The sequence below is a fragment of the Empidonax traillii genome, unplaced genomic scaffold, assembly GCF_003031625.1.
Source record: "Empidonax traillii isolate 1590-97213 ecotype Southwest subspecies unplaced genomic scaffold, ASM303162v1 scaffold121:size1714817, whole genome shotgun sequence".
Taxonomy (NCBI): Eukaryota; Metazoa; Chordata; class Aves; order Passeriformes; family Tyrannidae; genus Empidonax; species Empidonax traillii.
The window spans coordinates 1,346,918-1,364,815 of NW_020955314.1; the positions used below are offsets into that span (position 1 = coordinate 1,346,918).

A 17,898-nucleotide genomic window follows, 5' to 3' on the forward strand; every position below is an offset into this window, starting at 1 on the left:
GGTGCACAAGAAGCTGGGAGGGGACACAGCTGGGACAGCTGACCCCAACTGACCACGGGGATATCCCACGCCATATGATGTCATGCTCAGCATATACAGCTGGGGAAGAAGAAGGAAGGGAGGGAATGTTCAGAGTGATGACATTTGTCTTCACAAGTCACCATTATGCTTGATGGATCCATGCTTTCCTGGAGCTGGCTGAACACCTGCCTGGCCATGGGGAGAGGTGAATTCATTCCTCATTCTGCTTTGCTTGAGCGCACAGCATTTTCTTCACCTTTTAAATTGTCCTTGTCTCAGCCCACAAGTTTTTGCACTTTCACTCTTCCCCATCCCACTGGAGTTGGGATGCTTAGTTGCTGGCTGGGATTTCACCACAACATGCTCAGAGAGACCAAGTAAGTTACTTTTAGTGCATCAAGTACCTTTTCTATTATAGGCAGGCAAAGCTTTTTTTTTTTTTTTTTCCTGTGGCTGCCACAGTCATGATCAAGGAAAAGAATAAAGAAAAGAAAAGGAGATATATGAAGAGTGAAAATTGTTACTCCTGGAGCAGGCTGCTCGCTATTGCCCGGGCAGGATTTAACAACATCAAGCTCTCTGAATATATCAAATATTATCTTCCTTGAAATGATGACACAAAGGCCACATCCATCACTGGATCCTTCAGACGCTGTTCCTCCTGCCATTCTGTATGGCTTTGAGTACGTTGGAAAGGTCAAAACTTTTCGAAATCAGTTCCATTAGATCCTCATCTTTTTCCACCCCGTTGATAAACTCTTCCAAAGTCAGTTCCCCTAAAAGAAAGTAAAATACTCCTTAGGAACTGAGAAACCCAGCAATCACTCCCCATCCAACACAAGGCCATTCATGCCAGATTGAATCCCTTAGGAAGGTTTCTGTTCTCTGCTGATAGGCAAATGCAGGTGGAGGATTTGATAATGTTTTCCTACTTTGCATCAGTCAGATCCTAGAATTCAGACACTCTTTTTGTGGTTAACACAGGTCAAACACAACTCTCACTGAAGTCTAAGACAATTGTAAGTGGTCATAAATGTGTGTAAAAGGGCACTAATGAAGCCTGTATCAAGGCTGACTTAAGATTTATGGACCAATTCTCAGTGAGCTAATTGGAATTTATCTTACAGCTGGTTTTAACAGAGATTAGGGTGTGATTTGCTGGGGATTACTAGGCATAGTACCTGTGTTGACTACTAGGATTATTTAGAGCCATGATCGGATGTACTAAAAAAACCTGGCTAAGTGGTTTGATTAGATAAATTCTTCCAAGGAACTGAAATGGCCATTCAGAGTGATTTTTTGGGCTCATGTCAAAATCAGTTAATATCTTAAAAGGTGCAAGACAATTTTAAAATCTCTTCTACTGAAAATCAGGAATACTGTTTTACTCTGAGATAGAAAAACAAAGAGTGGCTTAATAAGAAAAACTTGATTCTTTCCTCTGAGAATGATTTAAAGTTTCTTGTGAAATTCACAACAATGAATGATTTCTCACTAAAATAAGAAATGACAAAGGGCCAGCAAAGGAAAATAGCTGGATGAGTTAGGGCCCCAGGGTGCAGGGGAGCAGGAATTCAAGTTGTGTACACGTCTGATGAATGCTTAGCTAGCTGACTTTTGGCTCTTTTCAGGTTTAAGTACTACCTGTAGGGATTTTTTTTTTTTTGTGCTTTTGTTTATGTCCATGGCAGCCTTGGAAACTTCATTTGATGTGAAAAAGGAGAGCAATTGGCATTTGAAAAATATGAAAACCACTTTCTACCCATAGTCAGTAAAGGCTGCTTTCTGTTTAGTCACGTGTCCTTGCTGCACTGGTGACAGGCTCATATAAAGAGGAAAGACATAATTTGACAGAAGCCCTGGCTCTTAGGCTTCAGTGAAAGTCCAGGGGCTGGCATGCAGTGCCCTGAGGTTGTTTGTGCCTCTTCTTTCAGTAGCAGTCCCCTTATATAATCATCCCAGAAGCACAGACAGAACAAGCCATCTCTGTATGCTTGTATGCATCCCCTGCTTTGCCACTCATCCTCTCACTTTCTCTGAATTTTCCTCCTATCCCAGGCATTCCTTTCCATTCCCCCTCCCCTTCCCTCTGTATTGCCTTTGAGGTCTTTGGGTGGATGGGGTTCCTGGACTCATCACGTGGACATGTGGCATCATTTTCCTATTTATTCAGGTCAACTGGTCTTGAATTCCTTCCTTCTGTCCCCAGGCTGCACATTTCCAAGTACCAATAGCAGTGCATAAGAGTACAAACCACACTGCAGCTGCCAGTGAGATGTGGCTACACTGGCAGGCCCAGGCTCGCTGCTGCCCTGATGGGCCTCAGATTTCCTTGAGCTAATGAAAATAAATTGCAACACCAACAGGAGATCTGCTTTAAGAATTGTTCTTTACAGCCATGGGATTATTTATTGTTATTTCATGTAAGGAAGGACATTGCAACTTATTTGTCTGTTTGCACATTTCTTTAATAAGAGGCTACAGGGATGTAGCACAGCTGAAGCTAAACTTGGTAAAACTTGGCCTGTTCCTCAGGTGGAGCTGGTCCTGTTGCTTTGCACCAATTAAAAAACTAACAAGCTATGGAAAATAGTTTGAAATGGAACTATTATGAAGCTAATTCTAATTAATCATGCTCTGGCTTTTCCTTGCTAAAATGTATGACACAAAAGTTATTTTTCCAGCTGATGGTTTAGCTCAGATACAATTGTTACTTGCAGTAAACATTTGGTCAAATTGGGGAATAATCACAGAATTTGGGGGAGATGCTAAATCATGACTGTGTTATTTTGAGTCCTTTAATTGGTCTTCGCCCAAAGAATGGACCAAGGAGATGAGGGGAAAAAGTCCTCTACTAGTGCATCCTCCACATGTGCCACAAGATCACTGTTTATAATCTGATTATATATTGCAAACAGCTTTTTAAAAAAGTAACAATACACCAAATAAGACCATAAAAACATCCCCCTCCAAAAATGCCCCAAATTCCTGTCTGTGACTCGACTTTGTTCTGTAATGCTTTCCTAATATTCCTAATTTGTCAGTGATTGCAGCAATTGATGTAGAACGTAATTGTCAGTGGAAGGAGGATCTTCTGATTAGAAGTTTGAGGGGAGATATTCACATGTGAGAAGTTTTCTGTTAGAAACAACTCTGAAGCAGTGAACTGAAGTCTTAGTTTACAAGTGCAAGTCTAATTGGCTTAGTGTAGCTATCTTGAGGAAAAAACAGTAGCATGTGTCTTAGCATGTGTTAACAGTCAGCCTTCAAGGGACATCCAATATGTTGTCCAATCTTTAGAACATGCTAGAGCATGTGCAACCATGCATCTTATTTGTTTTTTTTTAAATGATTTAAATATATTAAGACAACTAAATATACTAAAAAACCCCCTCAATCACACTTTCATTTTGCTGTGCAACCAGAGAACTGGCATTTTTGACAAACAGTGCAAGACCTCTGTGCTTTAGCGCCTACTTCATGTAATTCCTATGTCATTGATTTACACTTCATTGTAAAGCTGAAATAATATGAGTAAAGAAGAGTTTCGGCTTTCAGTTAATCTAAAACAGTCAGTTCTTCAGTAGTGTGTTCAACTCCCCCTCTTGCAGAGGAAAGTCTCTGCCAATGCCAACAAAACCTAGATTCTTACCATCATTGTTCACATCTATCTTCTGAAATACCATGTTTGTGAACTCTTCAGCAGTCATATTGGTGTAGCCATTTATAGCTTGGATAGCCTGAGGGCAGAAACATAGAAAATTCTTTCAGAGTTTTTTCCATAGAGTTGCGAAAACAATACACTTGCAGCACCACTAATTGCAATGCAACTCTTCAGTTTGCACCCCTTTCAAAAATCACTAAATAAATAGCTATTTCAAATAAATCTCCAGTAATGAGGAATTAACATAACACAGCCTGAAGATTGCAGACTAATTTCCATATCTCTGAAAGTCTGAGGAACCATGTGGTACCTTTGCTCTGTAATACACTTTAGATTCCACACCAGCATTTTCAGCTGGCCCTAGAGAGTTCTGTGTCTTCAGAGAGTGCACTATGGTCTCTGTGATTTAAACACAGTACTGTTTTTCACAGCTGAAAGCACATGCAGAGAAAGACTAAGTAATTTTTCTATTAAGACATGTTTAACTTAGTAATCACAAACAAAGTCAGACCAGCAGTCCTGGAAGTTGGCAGAATTTACTTGACCTCCAAAGAAGTGAAGAAAACCAAAAGTATCCCCTCTTTTTTTTTTTTCCCTGTAGGAAGAGAACTCAATATTTATAGTAAAGGTATAAGTGAATGTTTTTGCAAAATTGTATCCCATTCACTGAGACGGTAATTTTTACACTGTGGTGATCATTTGGGTTAATAAAATAGGAGCCTCCATGTTAACATCCAGTGGTTCAGAGGCAACGAGGATGTGTTCACAGAGTTATATTCAAACTCAATATCCCAATTAGTAATTGACTGGGAAAATATGTGCACATGTAAGCAAGCATATGTGTTCTATAATGTGCATAGAATTTGTTTTTCTACACTTGAATTATCTTGAGGTGAACTGTGTTGTGTAAGAAAATTCACCCTACGTGCCAGTTGTTTTTTCTGGTATTTCTCATATTATATTAGAACTCATTCTATTTAAATAAAATGCGAGTTAAACCTATTCAGCACTGATGTGGAATTCTCAACTGTTACTGTCTTTATTTTACTTTACAGTTTTTAGAAACAGTATATCAAATAAGATCACAAAAATGCCAACCCCCAAAGTGCCCAAAATTCGTGTCCATTTCCAAAGGAAACGAGAATTTTACAAAAATGGATTCATAAACTTGTTTGTATTACTAATCCATACTTTAGATACTGTTGGTGTTTTATATGTCTGACCCTGCTGCAGTCTTCAGAAGATAGTTGTACTTCTGGCACAGTTAAATTTATTATAATGCTAAGAGTAAAGCAGTGGTTCCTGAAGTATCTGAGTCACTGTCTGCCACAGAATCACCTTAAATGGTAAAAGAAAATAATTGGGCATTGAAAGGGTACATGGTTATCTGGAAGGATTTTTGATGTTTGATAATGATTTGTTGGTCCAAAGTTTACATAGCTGTAGAGACGGATGGAGTTTTAATAGGAGTTCTGCGATTCTAAATTAAAGTCTCATATATGACATATCTTTTTGGACAAGGCCTTTTAAACTGATGTTTATTATAATTCCAGGAAAAGTACTTGTTAATGTTATTACTTTGATCTGTAATGAGACCTGTACATTTAGAGAGCACTATTAAGTCATATATATTTGCAAGGAACCCTAATATACCTTTTGGATGAAAGCAGCTACTGAAGTGCAAAATATTATTTCTCTAGAGAAAGTGAAAAATACAGAAATAATTTTAAAGAAAGTATTGCACTGCTTTGGTTTCGCGTGTTTGAAGTGGACTCATTTTCTGCAAAACTTTGACAATATTTTTATCCAAATGAAACTATGTGATTTAATATTAAAATTATATTTCCCTGATTAATTTTAAAAGAGGGGTAATGGTGTTTGTAGTAAACAAATTTAAAATCCTTTCAAAAAATTAAAATATTGCAATATTTTGATGATATCTCTATTTTTCTTGCAGCAAGCTCAGTTTGAGAGGCCAGTTTTCCACAATGGACTAGCACATATACTTGTAACCATCTGTTTTATGCATTATGCTGCTACACTTCTACTCTACCTTACAATATAGTTTATCACAGTAATGTCTCTAGTGTATCTACAGTTTTTCCCTTTCAGTAAACTATTTTGTCTGTAAAATTATGGCTTAAAGTAAAATACTACTTAGATACTCTCAATAAGGAAGAAACTAATGGCAGGAGTGTCACTAGCCACTGTAAATTCTGGTTTTACAGCTGTAAAACATTAGGTAAAGTATAGACAATCCACTTACAGGACATGAGGAACCACTGTTTCAGGGACAATGCACTATGTCAAATATTCTTGCTATTGGTCATAACTTGCTTACCGCGAATATGCTTAGTAGTTCTTTTTTGTCAATACATCCATTTCCATCAGCATCATATAGCTTGAAATACCATTTCAATTTTTGATCAATTTTCCCTCGTATAACCAAATTTATTGCAGCTATGAACTCCAAGAAGTCTATAAATCCATCCTAAGAGAGAGAGAGAAAAAACAACAAACATCTATTTAGCAATGCTGGTTCTCAGTTAATTCTGGCAATTGCACAGAAATGGGTCATAAAATTCACTACAGTACACATTGATTTATGAAGCACCCTAAGATAGAAATCTCCTGTGGTATTAAAAAAGGGTATGCTCAAGTGGAAGATCTATTGGAAGAGGTGTTAGCAAAGATAGTTTTGTTCTCCCCTAAAAGCTGGGAACAGTGTAGGCGAGGGGGAAATCTGTTCTGAGTGATTGTTATTGACAGGTTTTGAAGAGAAAAGAAACAGTTTTGTGGCAAAGTGCCACATGGGAAAAAGGGGAGTTTGGGATATCTGGTTTGGTACTGATGAGGTATCTACAGCACAGTAGTTTACATCCATACTGCAGAACTACGTATGATTTCCAGTGCAACAGAGCTGTCCCAGGTGTTTTTCATCTGAGAGATCATGTAATAATAATAAGCTGGCACGAACCCCATGAACTGTGGTTTACCCATATAAACATCAGGTCTTTCAGATGAATATTTTGCTTGGGATATAAAGCTGTCAAGTAATAAACTAGAGTCTAAATATTGAGGATTGGGTATATTCACAGAGAAAGAGCATTTCAGGTTGATTTAATTCTGCCTCCTCCTCTGAAGTTGTCAGGGGCAGGCCTCTATAGCCAGGTTCCTCTGTTTCTGTAAAAATGTGGTTAGGATGGAAGAAACAGTTGCTGAATTTGGATACTACTTGCTCCAACTGTTTCCCATGTGCATATAAAGGAATTAACAGTTGGTAAATTTAGTGTTGTGATCTTTATGTTGGTCAGAATCCAATTGCTTGGAAAACCTTGGAAAGACGGTAATCAGTTTCAGAGGGCCTATGACTGAAAAGAGAAGGTTGGATGAGTGTCTAGTAGGTTTAGCATGTTGCTTATTCTTATTGTCATATATCAACACACATCTTACCAGTTGAGGTTTTGCAATCAGCAGGCATTAATCTATCCTCAGTACTTACTGAAGGAAAAGAAGTCCTGTAAGCTTGCAGTGTGACTCACTGCCATAAAGAGAATCATAGACTCACTGAGGTTGGAAGAGACCCTTAAGATCATCACCAACAGTTAACTCAGCACTTCCAAATCCCCCACTAAACTGTGTCCCTAAGTGCCACATCTGACATTCCTTTCGAAGATCTCTAGGCACTATCAGTGTATTTTGGTGACAAGGAACAGCATGCAAAAAATGTCAACAAGCAGGAAATTACAAGATACTGAGATCGAGAGCTCTGCTGTCTACCTTCAGTTGAGAACAAACCAAAACAAACATAAACCTGTCCCCACCCATCTATCTTCCTAGTCCATGCTCTTTTTTCTCTCCTTCATTCTCTTTTCAGATTCCTCAGAGCTGTGTCCACATGATGCTGATCTGGGTCAGAGCTCCTAGTGCTTGTTTTGATTTCTGTGCAAGGCTGTTGGCAGAGTGGCACCTCAGAGATAAATCTAATGTATACAGACACACTGGATTCAGTGTACATGAAGAAAAGCTGCATGCATAACTTGTGCAGGCTGACCTTTGCTTCACAGCCTCTCTGCAGGTTCTCTTGTGGTTGCTGGTTTTACTCTAATTGCAATCACAACAAACACAGCAAAGGCAAAGACACCGTTCAACCACTGTTTGGGATTAAATGGAATTTGACAGTAACTGCATGTGATTTTCAAACGAAATTAGGCCCAGTATTAAAAGCAGATGCTTTACCAAAAATGACATATCACGCACCACAAACTTTATGCTTCTTTTTAGCACACCAGCTTGAATTTCAATTTTTTGCAAGTATTATTTCAAGAAGGATCTCATAAACTATTTTGCTGGAGGACAAAATGTAATTTGCTGATTAAATTTCCATCATCTGATTTGATGTATCTATTAAGAATATGGTTAGATGCATTTCACATTGCTGCTTTTTTATTGCATTTCATACTGCTTATTGAAGCTACAGATTAATTTTAGGATTGCCAAATGTTCAAGACCAGATTAATTTTGTTCTTTCTCTTTTTACATTTCACTTGTTTTTTTCGAAAATAGTATTTTGTTTGCTTTCTTTCTAAATCCTGGTGTCACTGTTGTCCTGTCAAAAAAAACATCAGAAGTCTGGACAATGTAATAACCATCTTAATGTGTTTGGGTATGAAATTCTGATCTGGTAAGAAGGGACTGAAGGCCAAGGTCAAAAAACTCCCACCTCTGAAAAGCATCTGAGAGAAACATTAATCGCCAAGAAAGCCCCAGTCACATTCTGTAATTGTGCAAATACCACTGGCAACACATTAACCAGCAGCCAGTCCACCAGAAATAGAAATACTGAGAAGAGAGACATGATTGTCTACATGATGTGGAACTGGAAGCATTGCATAAAAGCAGTGATGAGAAATGTACTGGTTTTCCTTTCTACACTAAAAAAAAAAATACACTGTAGGTAGAAAAAGAAACATTTATGTGATGCAAAAGGATGGCAATCTTGTTGCACATATACAGGGTTTTCTCAGATAAACAGAAATACTGCGCTTTTTATAGTAACATCTCAAAATAGTGCATTAAATAATGAAAAACATCATAACAGGAACCTGTGAAGATCATCCTGTGGTTCTGTGAGTACAACAAATAATGCAATAAATGTGTTATGATGTTATTAGAAGAATACTGCTGTGCTGATTTACCTATCTGCTGCTCTATAATCATTCACTGTACAAGTATCTAGGTAGGTCCTTATTTGCCTCTGAGGTCTGTAAAACATTAATCTCTGAGGCATGCATAGTGAAGTATCTGTTGCTCGTTAGGAAGTCATTACTTCAGAAGGAAAGGGTTACTTTAAAAATAATAAATTATAAGAAAATAAAATTAAAAAACAATCCCAACAACATAATAAACAGAACTGAATAGCAGTGGTGGATTATTTAAATAATTTACTTTCGATGCTTTACCCTATTATTGTCTCTAAGGGCAAATTTGTAATATTTTTATTAAACGTAGTTAAACCTGTTTATTTAGAATCATTTCAGCAGCTTAGGATACAGGACAGATTTGGGTGATGGATGCATTTATTTTGTGTGTGGGCTTCTTAGCAATGTCTGGATAGTGTTGGCCCTGCTTTCCTTGTCTGCAGCACAACCCCCTGGGATCCCACGGGCATCTGTAGGGATGGTGAATTCCTGCACCCTCCCCTACCCGAATGGGCAGAGGCAGATGGGGTCAGTTCACAGGGTGCCCCTCTGGGTATGGTGTAAAATAGAGGGACAGAGATAAAATAAAAATGTGTTCAAAACTCCTTTTACCTGCCCCAAAGTCTTCTGGACTTTCTTCTACACATAGTAGACTTAATAAAAACGTAGACCTCCTTTTATTCTTTTAACATCTTGACTGGATGAACTAGAAGCTTAAGGACACATTGGAGTCACGCACATGTTTGTGCCCTTTCGTACAGTGCTTTTGTAACTTGCTTTGCTTTCACTGATGAGTGATTTTTTTAAGCCACTTGCAACAGTTTGATTCACACAACAGACAAAGGGAAGCTCCAAAAATGACAGGAAAGTTTACTGATGATATGAAATTGGTCCTCAGGGCTCTGAGGGCACCACCGGATCTGACTGCCCCTGCCTGGGGTCCAGGGCCTATTTCAGTTTTTCATTAGTTACTGGATCTCCTGAGGAGAAAGGAATTTAATTTTTTCTTTTTATGAGAGGTTTTTGCTTTGGAATGTCAGTCTACTTGCTGTTGCTGGAGGCTGCTCACCGTTATTGGGTGACACACAGAGTTGTGTGTTCTCTGAGGGCAAAGCCAGACAGCAAGGGACCATCATGTTACATGATGGCCACTAATACCCCAACACTGGAGCTGTAGGAGGGCATTACCCTTCCATTCCCGGAATAGCATTGCTAATCTTCACAGATCCTTCAAAAACCTTATGACTTCCAACCACAGAGATTAAAAATAATTGAGTTGTCAGCTATGAATTCATAGCTGATGCGAAACAGCACGGTTATCCAAGCTTGCATCAGAGTGATCTGGACTTGCTGTTTTGGCTGCCTAGCTCTTACCTGACTGATTTCCTGGCAATGCTACGGGGATAGTCAGCCATGTTCAGCCACACACAATGGCTACACATGTGGAAAGGGACAGTTTCTGTCCCTATAAAACCATACGGTGAGTGAGCTCATTGTCTTACTTGGAGGACTCTACCAAGAGTCTATACACAGTAAGCACTGTCTTGTTTGCAAAATTTGCTCCTGAAAAATCTCTACACTCAACCTGAGACCAGGAGAATAGCTCAAATGGTTTATCGGGATTAATAAGTGTGCAAATATAGATGGTCCAGGTATTTCAAACCTGGGGCTTAGGTCATTAAGCTACCTTCCTTTCCTGCCCCCTGTCTTTCAGAATACTACTTAAACCTCTTAAGGCAGAGGGAGGAGGCATAGATCAGATAGCTCAGAATAACTGTGAAATTTATAGCTAATCCTGTGCGCTTCTCTCTCTCTGCACCCCATTTCTAATATAACACTGCTTTCTCCGCCCTCAGAAATCTAGAGGATTCATTTTGCTCCACTTCATCTTCCCCCATTTCATAGAATCATTTCAGGTGGAAAAGGCCTCCCAGATCACTGAGTCCAACCATCCTTGCTTTGTTTTTCCTTCTTAATACTTTCAGCTATTCCTCAAAGTTTGCACACACATTATTGAAGAAATATGGAGCTACTTGGAACTCTGTTACTTTGATACACATCCCTAAGGTCTGATGTTGGAGTTTGAGGCTCGAACCGAGCTCCAGATACCCTACAGGCTATGGCCAGAATCATCAGTTTTGTAAGTAAATAAAGCTGGCATTTGCCATGTGGCGGGGGAGACCTCAGCAAGCAAAGACTCTTAGACAAGGATAAAGAACAAAGGAGGGAATTGGGAGCTGCAGACTTGTTAAGCGGTTTCGTAATCACTGCACACCAACAGTTACATAAAGAGATGAGGCTGTATTGACCAGACTGTTACACAAGGTTCTGCTCTGCCCAGATGAAGAGGACCTGTGAGGTCTGGTGATCTGGAAATTATCTGGACCTTTGTGTTGGAGGAGTTGGAAATGCAGAGCCAGCTATGTGTCCTGGCTTGTACGCTCCCCTGGCAAAACCTGGGGAAATCCTAAACGTTAAGATGACAAGCAGTTTATTTCTTTAAAATTAACCACTACCCCCCAACTCCCTGCCATCATGCACAGTTTTCTTTCAAGATTACTGGAGAAACAGGGAGACAGGGAAGTCACCAAGGCATTGGGCTGTGCCCTCTGCTCAGCCTGCATCATGGCACAATAGTGCCCAGGAAGGCTGCACTGGAAAGACCTAGCACTCTCCCATCATCTCCTGGATGGTGGGGTTCAGCTTTCTAATTTTGAGTCTCTGCCTGTGCTTTTAGGAGCATCTTTCCCAACCTAAAACAAAGCAGTAGGCAAAAGAGAAAAACACCCTAAAAAAATATAACCATAGTAACACGTTTTCCAGCAAATTTCTTGCTGATAATCCAAGCAAATTTTTCTTTTTTGACAAACCCAAAAATGTGACAGGACAAACCTCCAGGAAAAGTACATCAAACACTCTAGCAGCAAAGACGCTCTATTTGGCAGATTATATCAGGTGCATTTATATAATGCCCTTAGAATCAAAAGGGCTGGATGCAAGAAGACTCCTAAAAGTTACACACATATACTTCAACTGCCTAAACTACTTGATATTATTAGATAAAGGACCTCAGTGAAGTAAAAAGTTAGTAAAAACACATAATTCAATTTCTGCTGCATTTTTTTTGCAAGAAGTATTTTAAAGTGTTGCTCACCCGCAACATTGTCACCAACAAATGTGAGTCATGTTTGCATACTTTTGATATTTCAAATAAACACTTACATGATAAAGGGGAAAAAGAAGAAAATGTAAACCACTTACTACTCTATTCTTAATTAATAAGGAAATAAATAGAAAAAAATAGTTGTGTTTTTAAAAAATGCTTAAAATGTCTTTAAATAAAAGAAGCAGATTCCTGAATTTTTCATATTAAAATTACTTTCCCCTTTATATACATTATAATTTCACATGTAATATTTAAAAGTAATTATGATTACTTGTACAAAGTTAATCTTCATTGCCTATTCACAAGATTACAGTGGCAAAATTAGTGTTAGCTGGTAATGGTAGTAATATGCTCCAAGTGCTTTTTAAGCTCAGTGAAAGCTGCAGAGTACAAGCTAATTTGTTTACACTTATATTAAATTTTCAAAGAAACATGTTAGAAAAGTGTAGTTGCTTCAGTCTGATGAACAATTTTTGTCCCTGAGTAACTGTGGAGGAAACAACTCTAAACCTGTTCTTTTGTTTTAAAAACAGTAAGGGAGTATAGGAACAGATACAGCACAGCTCAATAGGAGATTGTATAGCCAATGAAGCTTACTTTTAAATAAAATTGAACTTCATCATTCTTTGACATACTTCCCTTTCTATATCGACTAACACTGAGCTTTGCTACATTTGTTTCTGCAGGACATTCAGTAAAAATATATGTGATACATATTTAATCCATGTTAAAGAAAAAAACATAAAGCCAAAGAATCACTTGACCAAACCTCTGGGTGCTGGATTTTCACTGTCAGTACTTTCTGGCAACGATTCATTTTCTCTGGGTCTCTTATGCAACACAGCTGGCATTACAGCTTCATACAGGACCTGTGGGCTGGGCTTCCTCAACCTGCAGATTTCAGGTGCTGTGTCCTAATGTGAAAGGGGACCCCCAACAGCCACCTGCCAAAGCACGGTGGATGGAGTACGTGTGGCCTTGCACCACGCACAAACCACGTCTTTGGCCCAAGCATCGTCTACAGTGTGATGGACCCACTGCCCAAGTGCAGCAAATCTCCGTGGCAAATTTTAAAGAGAAAAATTTCTTGGAAATCCAGATTATCTTTTTGAAAGGAAAAAAAAAAAAAAGAGAAAGAAAAAGCCACTAAATTGTGCAATGCTGTAGTAGAAATCTGAGACACATACCACTTTAATGTCCCATAGAATTGGCCTTCTATGCTTGATAGTGCTGTGGCACTATTGGGCATTTTTTACCTCTGGTCCAAAACTTTTAGATCATAACTCAAAACACATAATGTCAAATCCTATAGTCAAGAATTCAACTGCACTTAAATTAAACAAGTGATGATTTTAATGATAATGTAGGCTTTCAGCTGATAATTACACGTTATTACAGCATAAGTTTGTATTCTCGGTGCAGTGAGTCCTGTGCCAAACCAGTAGGAAACAAGATTATGAAATTGCACAAATAATCCTGGGAAGTCCTTACAAAGTAAAAGAATCAACATACAAAATTGAACATAAAAAGAGCAGGAAGTAGCTCAGAAGGAGAAAAAAGATATTCCTTAGACCAGTCTATAAATAAATAGTGCTTCGTGGAACCAGTTGAAATATTCATAGAACATATTGCAGAGAATTTTTAAAAAAGGGTACTGCACCTTTCAAAGACACTTAAGCATGCTGAGAAAAATGATATAACTACACTGCCTTGAACACAGCAAAGCACAATTTAACCTCCTCATTTACAGTAATCAGGCTAGTTACTTTATATTTGAGATAATTTTATGCAACATTACTCCAGATTAAAGAGAAACAAATGACTTGGCTTTGTTGTTTTTGTTGGGTTGTGCCTGAAACTAATGGGAAATGGACTTTTACATGCCACCTTCAAAAAGTCTAAGTATTTCAGGAAATAAATGCTGTAGATTTTTGTTACTTCTGACAGAAGAATTCTTTCTGGCTAAGACATATCTAGATTCTTATTTTCCTCTAACCTTTGGTTTAGAAGCTGATTAATTTTTTGACACAGGTTTTTATTGATGACTACAATGTAATAGATATGACTGTCATGAAAAAAAAAATTTTTTAAGCATATGTTATTGTGGAGACTTTTTGGAGGCAATTACAAGAGTGAAAAAGGCTTCAAAATAAGGAAAAGTGAGAGCTAGACAGCTCTGGACAAAGTGGTAGTGCTACATGTGCTGGGCCAACAAAAGAACCATGGAGAAGGAATAGTGTAAAGCATAGCCTGCCTTGACACAAGATCAGTTTATGTGGCTCGTGGCCCCACGCTGTAGTGTGTAACAGCAGATGCTGCTGCTGCTGCAATGTTACACTATTTACTATTGCACCCAATTTATGATATCAACTTTGGTTATGTCTGCAAACATGTAAGAGTGCAGCCAACAGGCTAAGCAGCCTGAAAATTCATATCAAAGCAACTGTTTCTGGTTCAGAGGACACATCAGAGCAAGACAGTATGAGAAAGGAAGTCCAACTAAAGATAACATTTTCTAGCAAAGGAGAGTTATCAAAGACGTCCTGAGCCATTATAGTTAATCCCACAAGAGGTGGAAACACTTAAGATTTAGATTCTAGGTAGTTTCTGAAGCACTGCTCACCAGCACTCATTTTATTTCATCCTTTAAGGGCTCTCCCTACCTTCTGTGAATATGTGGAAGGCAGCTAACACAAAGTGCCAGGTTACCCTTGCAAAGTTGGGCCATGTCAATCTTTAACAAAATAAAGTCTTCACTAGAATCTCTAGACTAATTGCCTCATATAGATGAAAATAATATTTCTCTGTCTCTCTCGGTTCTTAAGAAGGGGAAAAAAGTGAAGGGAGAAAACAAGTGAAAGTCAAATGAAGGATAAGTTACAGTAATTGACAAAACACCTCTGAGAAATATTACATCTTTTTGTGAATGTTTGAATGCTTTTCATGGAATATGAGGTGCAACCACTGCTTTCACAGAGAATTTTGTGACCAAATGACTCTCATGTCCTTCTACTACAATACTAAAGAAGATGTATTTGGTTAATCATATTCATGTACCCATAACCAAAGAAGATAACACCTATTTATATCCAGAACACAAAATCAGGGGATGAAAAGTCTACACGAAAATCTGAACTATAAAGACACAGCAGGACAGTGGGGAAGAAGCTAGGTTAAAAAAAAAAAAAAAAAGGAAAGGTGGTCTCCCTCCCAACACTTGTCAGGATTGTGCAAAGTGCAAGGAGTGAAGGGAAACAATTATTCTTCAGGAAAAAAAAAAAAAAAAAAGTAGCCTGAGATTTAGTTTACATTGTGATATAGTCATTTTGACACACAACAAAGTTCTATTGAAGTGACACATTTTTGCTTTCCTTATTATCTGTTCTACATCAAACAGCCCTTTTAAACTTTATATTTTAAAACTGATTCCTTTAAAAATATTTTTTATCATTCTAATCTGCATAATTATGTCAGATGAACTCTATTTTATCAGAGAACTGCTTTAAAGTTTAAATGAAAAGCACAAGCTAGAAAAATAATTAAAGATTGACATCAACTAATGCTGTTCTAAAGATTTCTGAAACTGATGGGAAGTGTCTATTTCTGTGCATCTACCAACTTTATCTCGGCATAAGAAGTGTATCAAATATAGTGTTTGTGGTCTGTCCAATGCTTTATAAATGTTAACAGAATATCCTTGAACTTGCATAATTTTCCTCCAGTGCCACATACCTATTAATCTTCTTTGCTCTTCACAGTAATCCTACCTTTTAAAATCCAATTTTCTTACAAAGCAACTGACAGATATTCCTGTAGGTATTTTCAATTAAATAGAAAAGAAGCAGTAAGGGAACTACAACAGCAGTATCCCGTTTTCAGTATCTTCAGTGTATATATATATCTTTCAGTATCGTCACATTAAATGGCTATGGAAATTTTGTCCTTCACAGGTCCTAGGAACTTTGAATCAAATAACTGAATCAATCAATTATCACAGTATTCAGTTTTTATTTTTAGTACTGGCAAAATCTATCTGCAAGCCAGTGAGAGTGAATGACAATGATCTACGTCTCTGATTTGAAGAAAGAAGATATTTTAGAATAAGTGTTAAACAGTAGCAGTGCTGGCTATAGAATTTTTCCTTAGTTCTGCTTAGGAGCACCTAACACTTCCAGTTATATTATGGATACACCAGACATTATTTCCCTAGATATGTTTTCTCCTTTAACATCAGTGGAACCTCATTTTGACAGATATAATGGCTCTGAAATACAATACATATTCTCAGAGAAAACCAAATATACATCTGTGTACTTGGCAACTACTGAGGTATTTTAGATAAACATAGCAGTTTCCCCTCTAAAATTCATCAGTAGGATGCATGAACCAGGACTGCACGCCATTATGTGTGGACTGAGATGCAGAGGTAATAAAAAAAGTAGGAAAAATTAAATTTATTTGTATGTGATTGCAGATTTATCATTTTTGTATTACAAACAGCTTAAGGGTGAAGAAGACTGAGATAATTTTTCCCTAAAGAGGGACTCTTTTAAAATCTAATTAAGGGGGTCCTATAAAAATTAATTTGGATTCACTTGTATTTTAATAAACACATTATTTTTGAAGGTTTTCATTGGAAAGCTGTAGCAAAAGATAAACCTACCATTTATTATACTACCAATGTCATTATATAAATAATGCTTACAAGTATTAATGTATGAGTCATCAACAAAAATGTTTGCTGAAATGCTACCTCCTGCATTTGCTGTGATAATCTCCAGGAAATTTAACTTTGCAATTACAGTTCTGAACATTCAGCATCTTCATTTTTCAACGCCACTAAGAATAATGAAAAAACAGCTTTCAAACTTTGTTACCATATTTGTTTGTTTGTTTAATTATTAGCAAAGCATCCCACAGAGGTCAAATAAGGGCTGAAAAGTGTTCACATATAGCCCTTGTTTTTAAGAAATTTTGAAAAATTGAAGACATCTGTGTACTCTGTGTGCAAGGTCATTTAATTACATATCTGCCCGAGAAGAAAGCTTTTAGGGCATTGCCTTTGTCCCTAACCTCCCACAGAAACAGGCCCTGACCAGAAACAAACCTTTGTACATTGAACAAGTGCACTCTGTTGAGCCAGAGGTGTGATTCCCCGTACAGTACTACGCTCTGACACACACAAGCACAGGAGCTGAGTCCAAGAAGCCGTAGAGGCACAGCAGCATTGTGGTATGGTAGGTTAGCGCAATGCTCTGAGATTCCACGGTCTGCTGCCAAGAGCAGAGCTGACCTCAATCTCTGCATGGCACTGAAATGCTCTGTGAAGATCCTTCCTGTCACAGTGATTTCCATGAGTGAGGAAATCTCCAGTCTAAAGAAATACAGGGAGTGATGAGGCTTGGCTTGCAACTGAATTCCGGTTGGTATCTATCTGGAAATAGATTGATTTTGACAACAAATTGTCAAAAAAACTTACCACACTGCCATAATTCCTTTTTAACTATTTTCAGTTTACTGGAAATTTGTTTTCCTTTAAAATAACGATCCTAAGAAGGAGAAGGGTGTCTGTAACAGGCTTCAGCTGGAAGCAGGAAGGCTATGAGGAGGTGAAATGCAATTCACAGCTGTAATTACCTCCCCTTGCCACAGTCCCGTTGGCATCCCACAATACAAGTTAATATTCTACACCTTACATGCTAGAGGTTTTTAACTGGGCACACAAGAAACACAGAGGAGAAAGCCTATACCCCTTTCCATGAGTGTTTTATCATTTTATTCTATGATAGAATACCTCCAAGCATGGATGTCCTCAGCTTAACTCAAGAGGTATTAGGCTGCTATAA

The 17,898-nt window shown here is 38.0% G+C and overlaps 1 protein-coding gene across 3 annotated transcripts in view; it reads right to left on the minus strand.

Moving 5' to 3' along the window:
• Nucleotides 1-339: 339 nt before the first annotated feature.
• Nucleotides 340-17,898, minus strand: part of GUCA1C (guanylate cyclase activator 1C) — a 44,321-nt gene continuing 26,762 nt past the window's right edge. For 2 of the 3 annotated variants that reach the window (XM_027883251.1, XM_027883250.1), the window contains 3 exons: nucleotides 6,027-6,176; nucleotides 3,674-3,761; nucleotides 340-797 (listed from right to left, as the gene is read on the minus strand). In XM_027883251.1, coding sequence (XP_027739052.1) covers nucleotides 667-797; nucleotides 3,674-3,761; nucleotides 6,027-6,176 — 369 coding nt within the window. In that variant the 3' untranslated portion in view covers nucleotides 340-666. Of the gene's footprint in view, nucleotides 798-3,673; nucleotides 3,762-6,026; nucleotides 6,177-11,266; nucleotides 11,343-14,715; nucleotides 15,894-17,898 lie in introns of those variants that run through there. The other variant, XM_027883252.1, reaches the window with a different exon arrangement.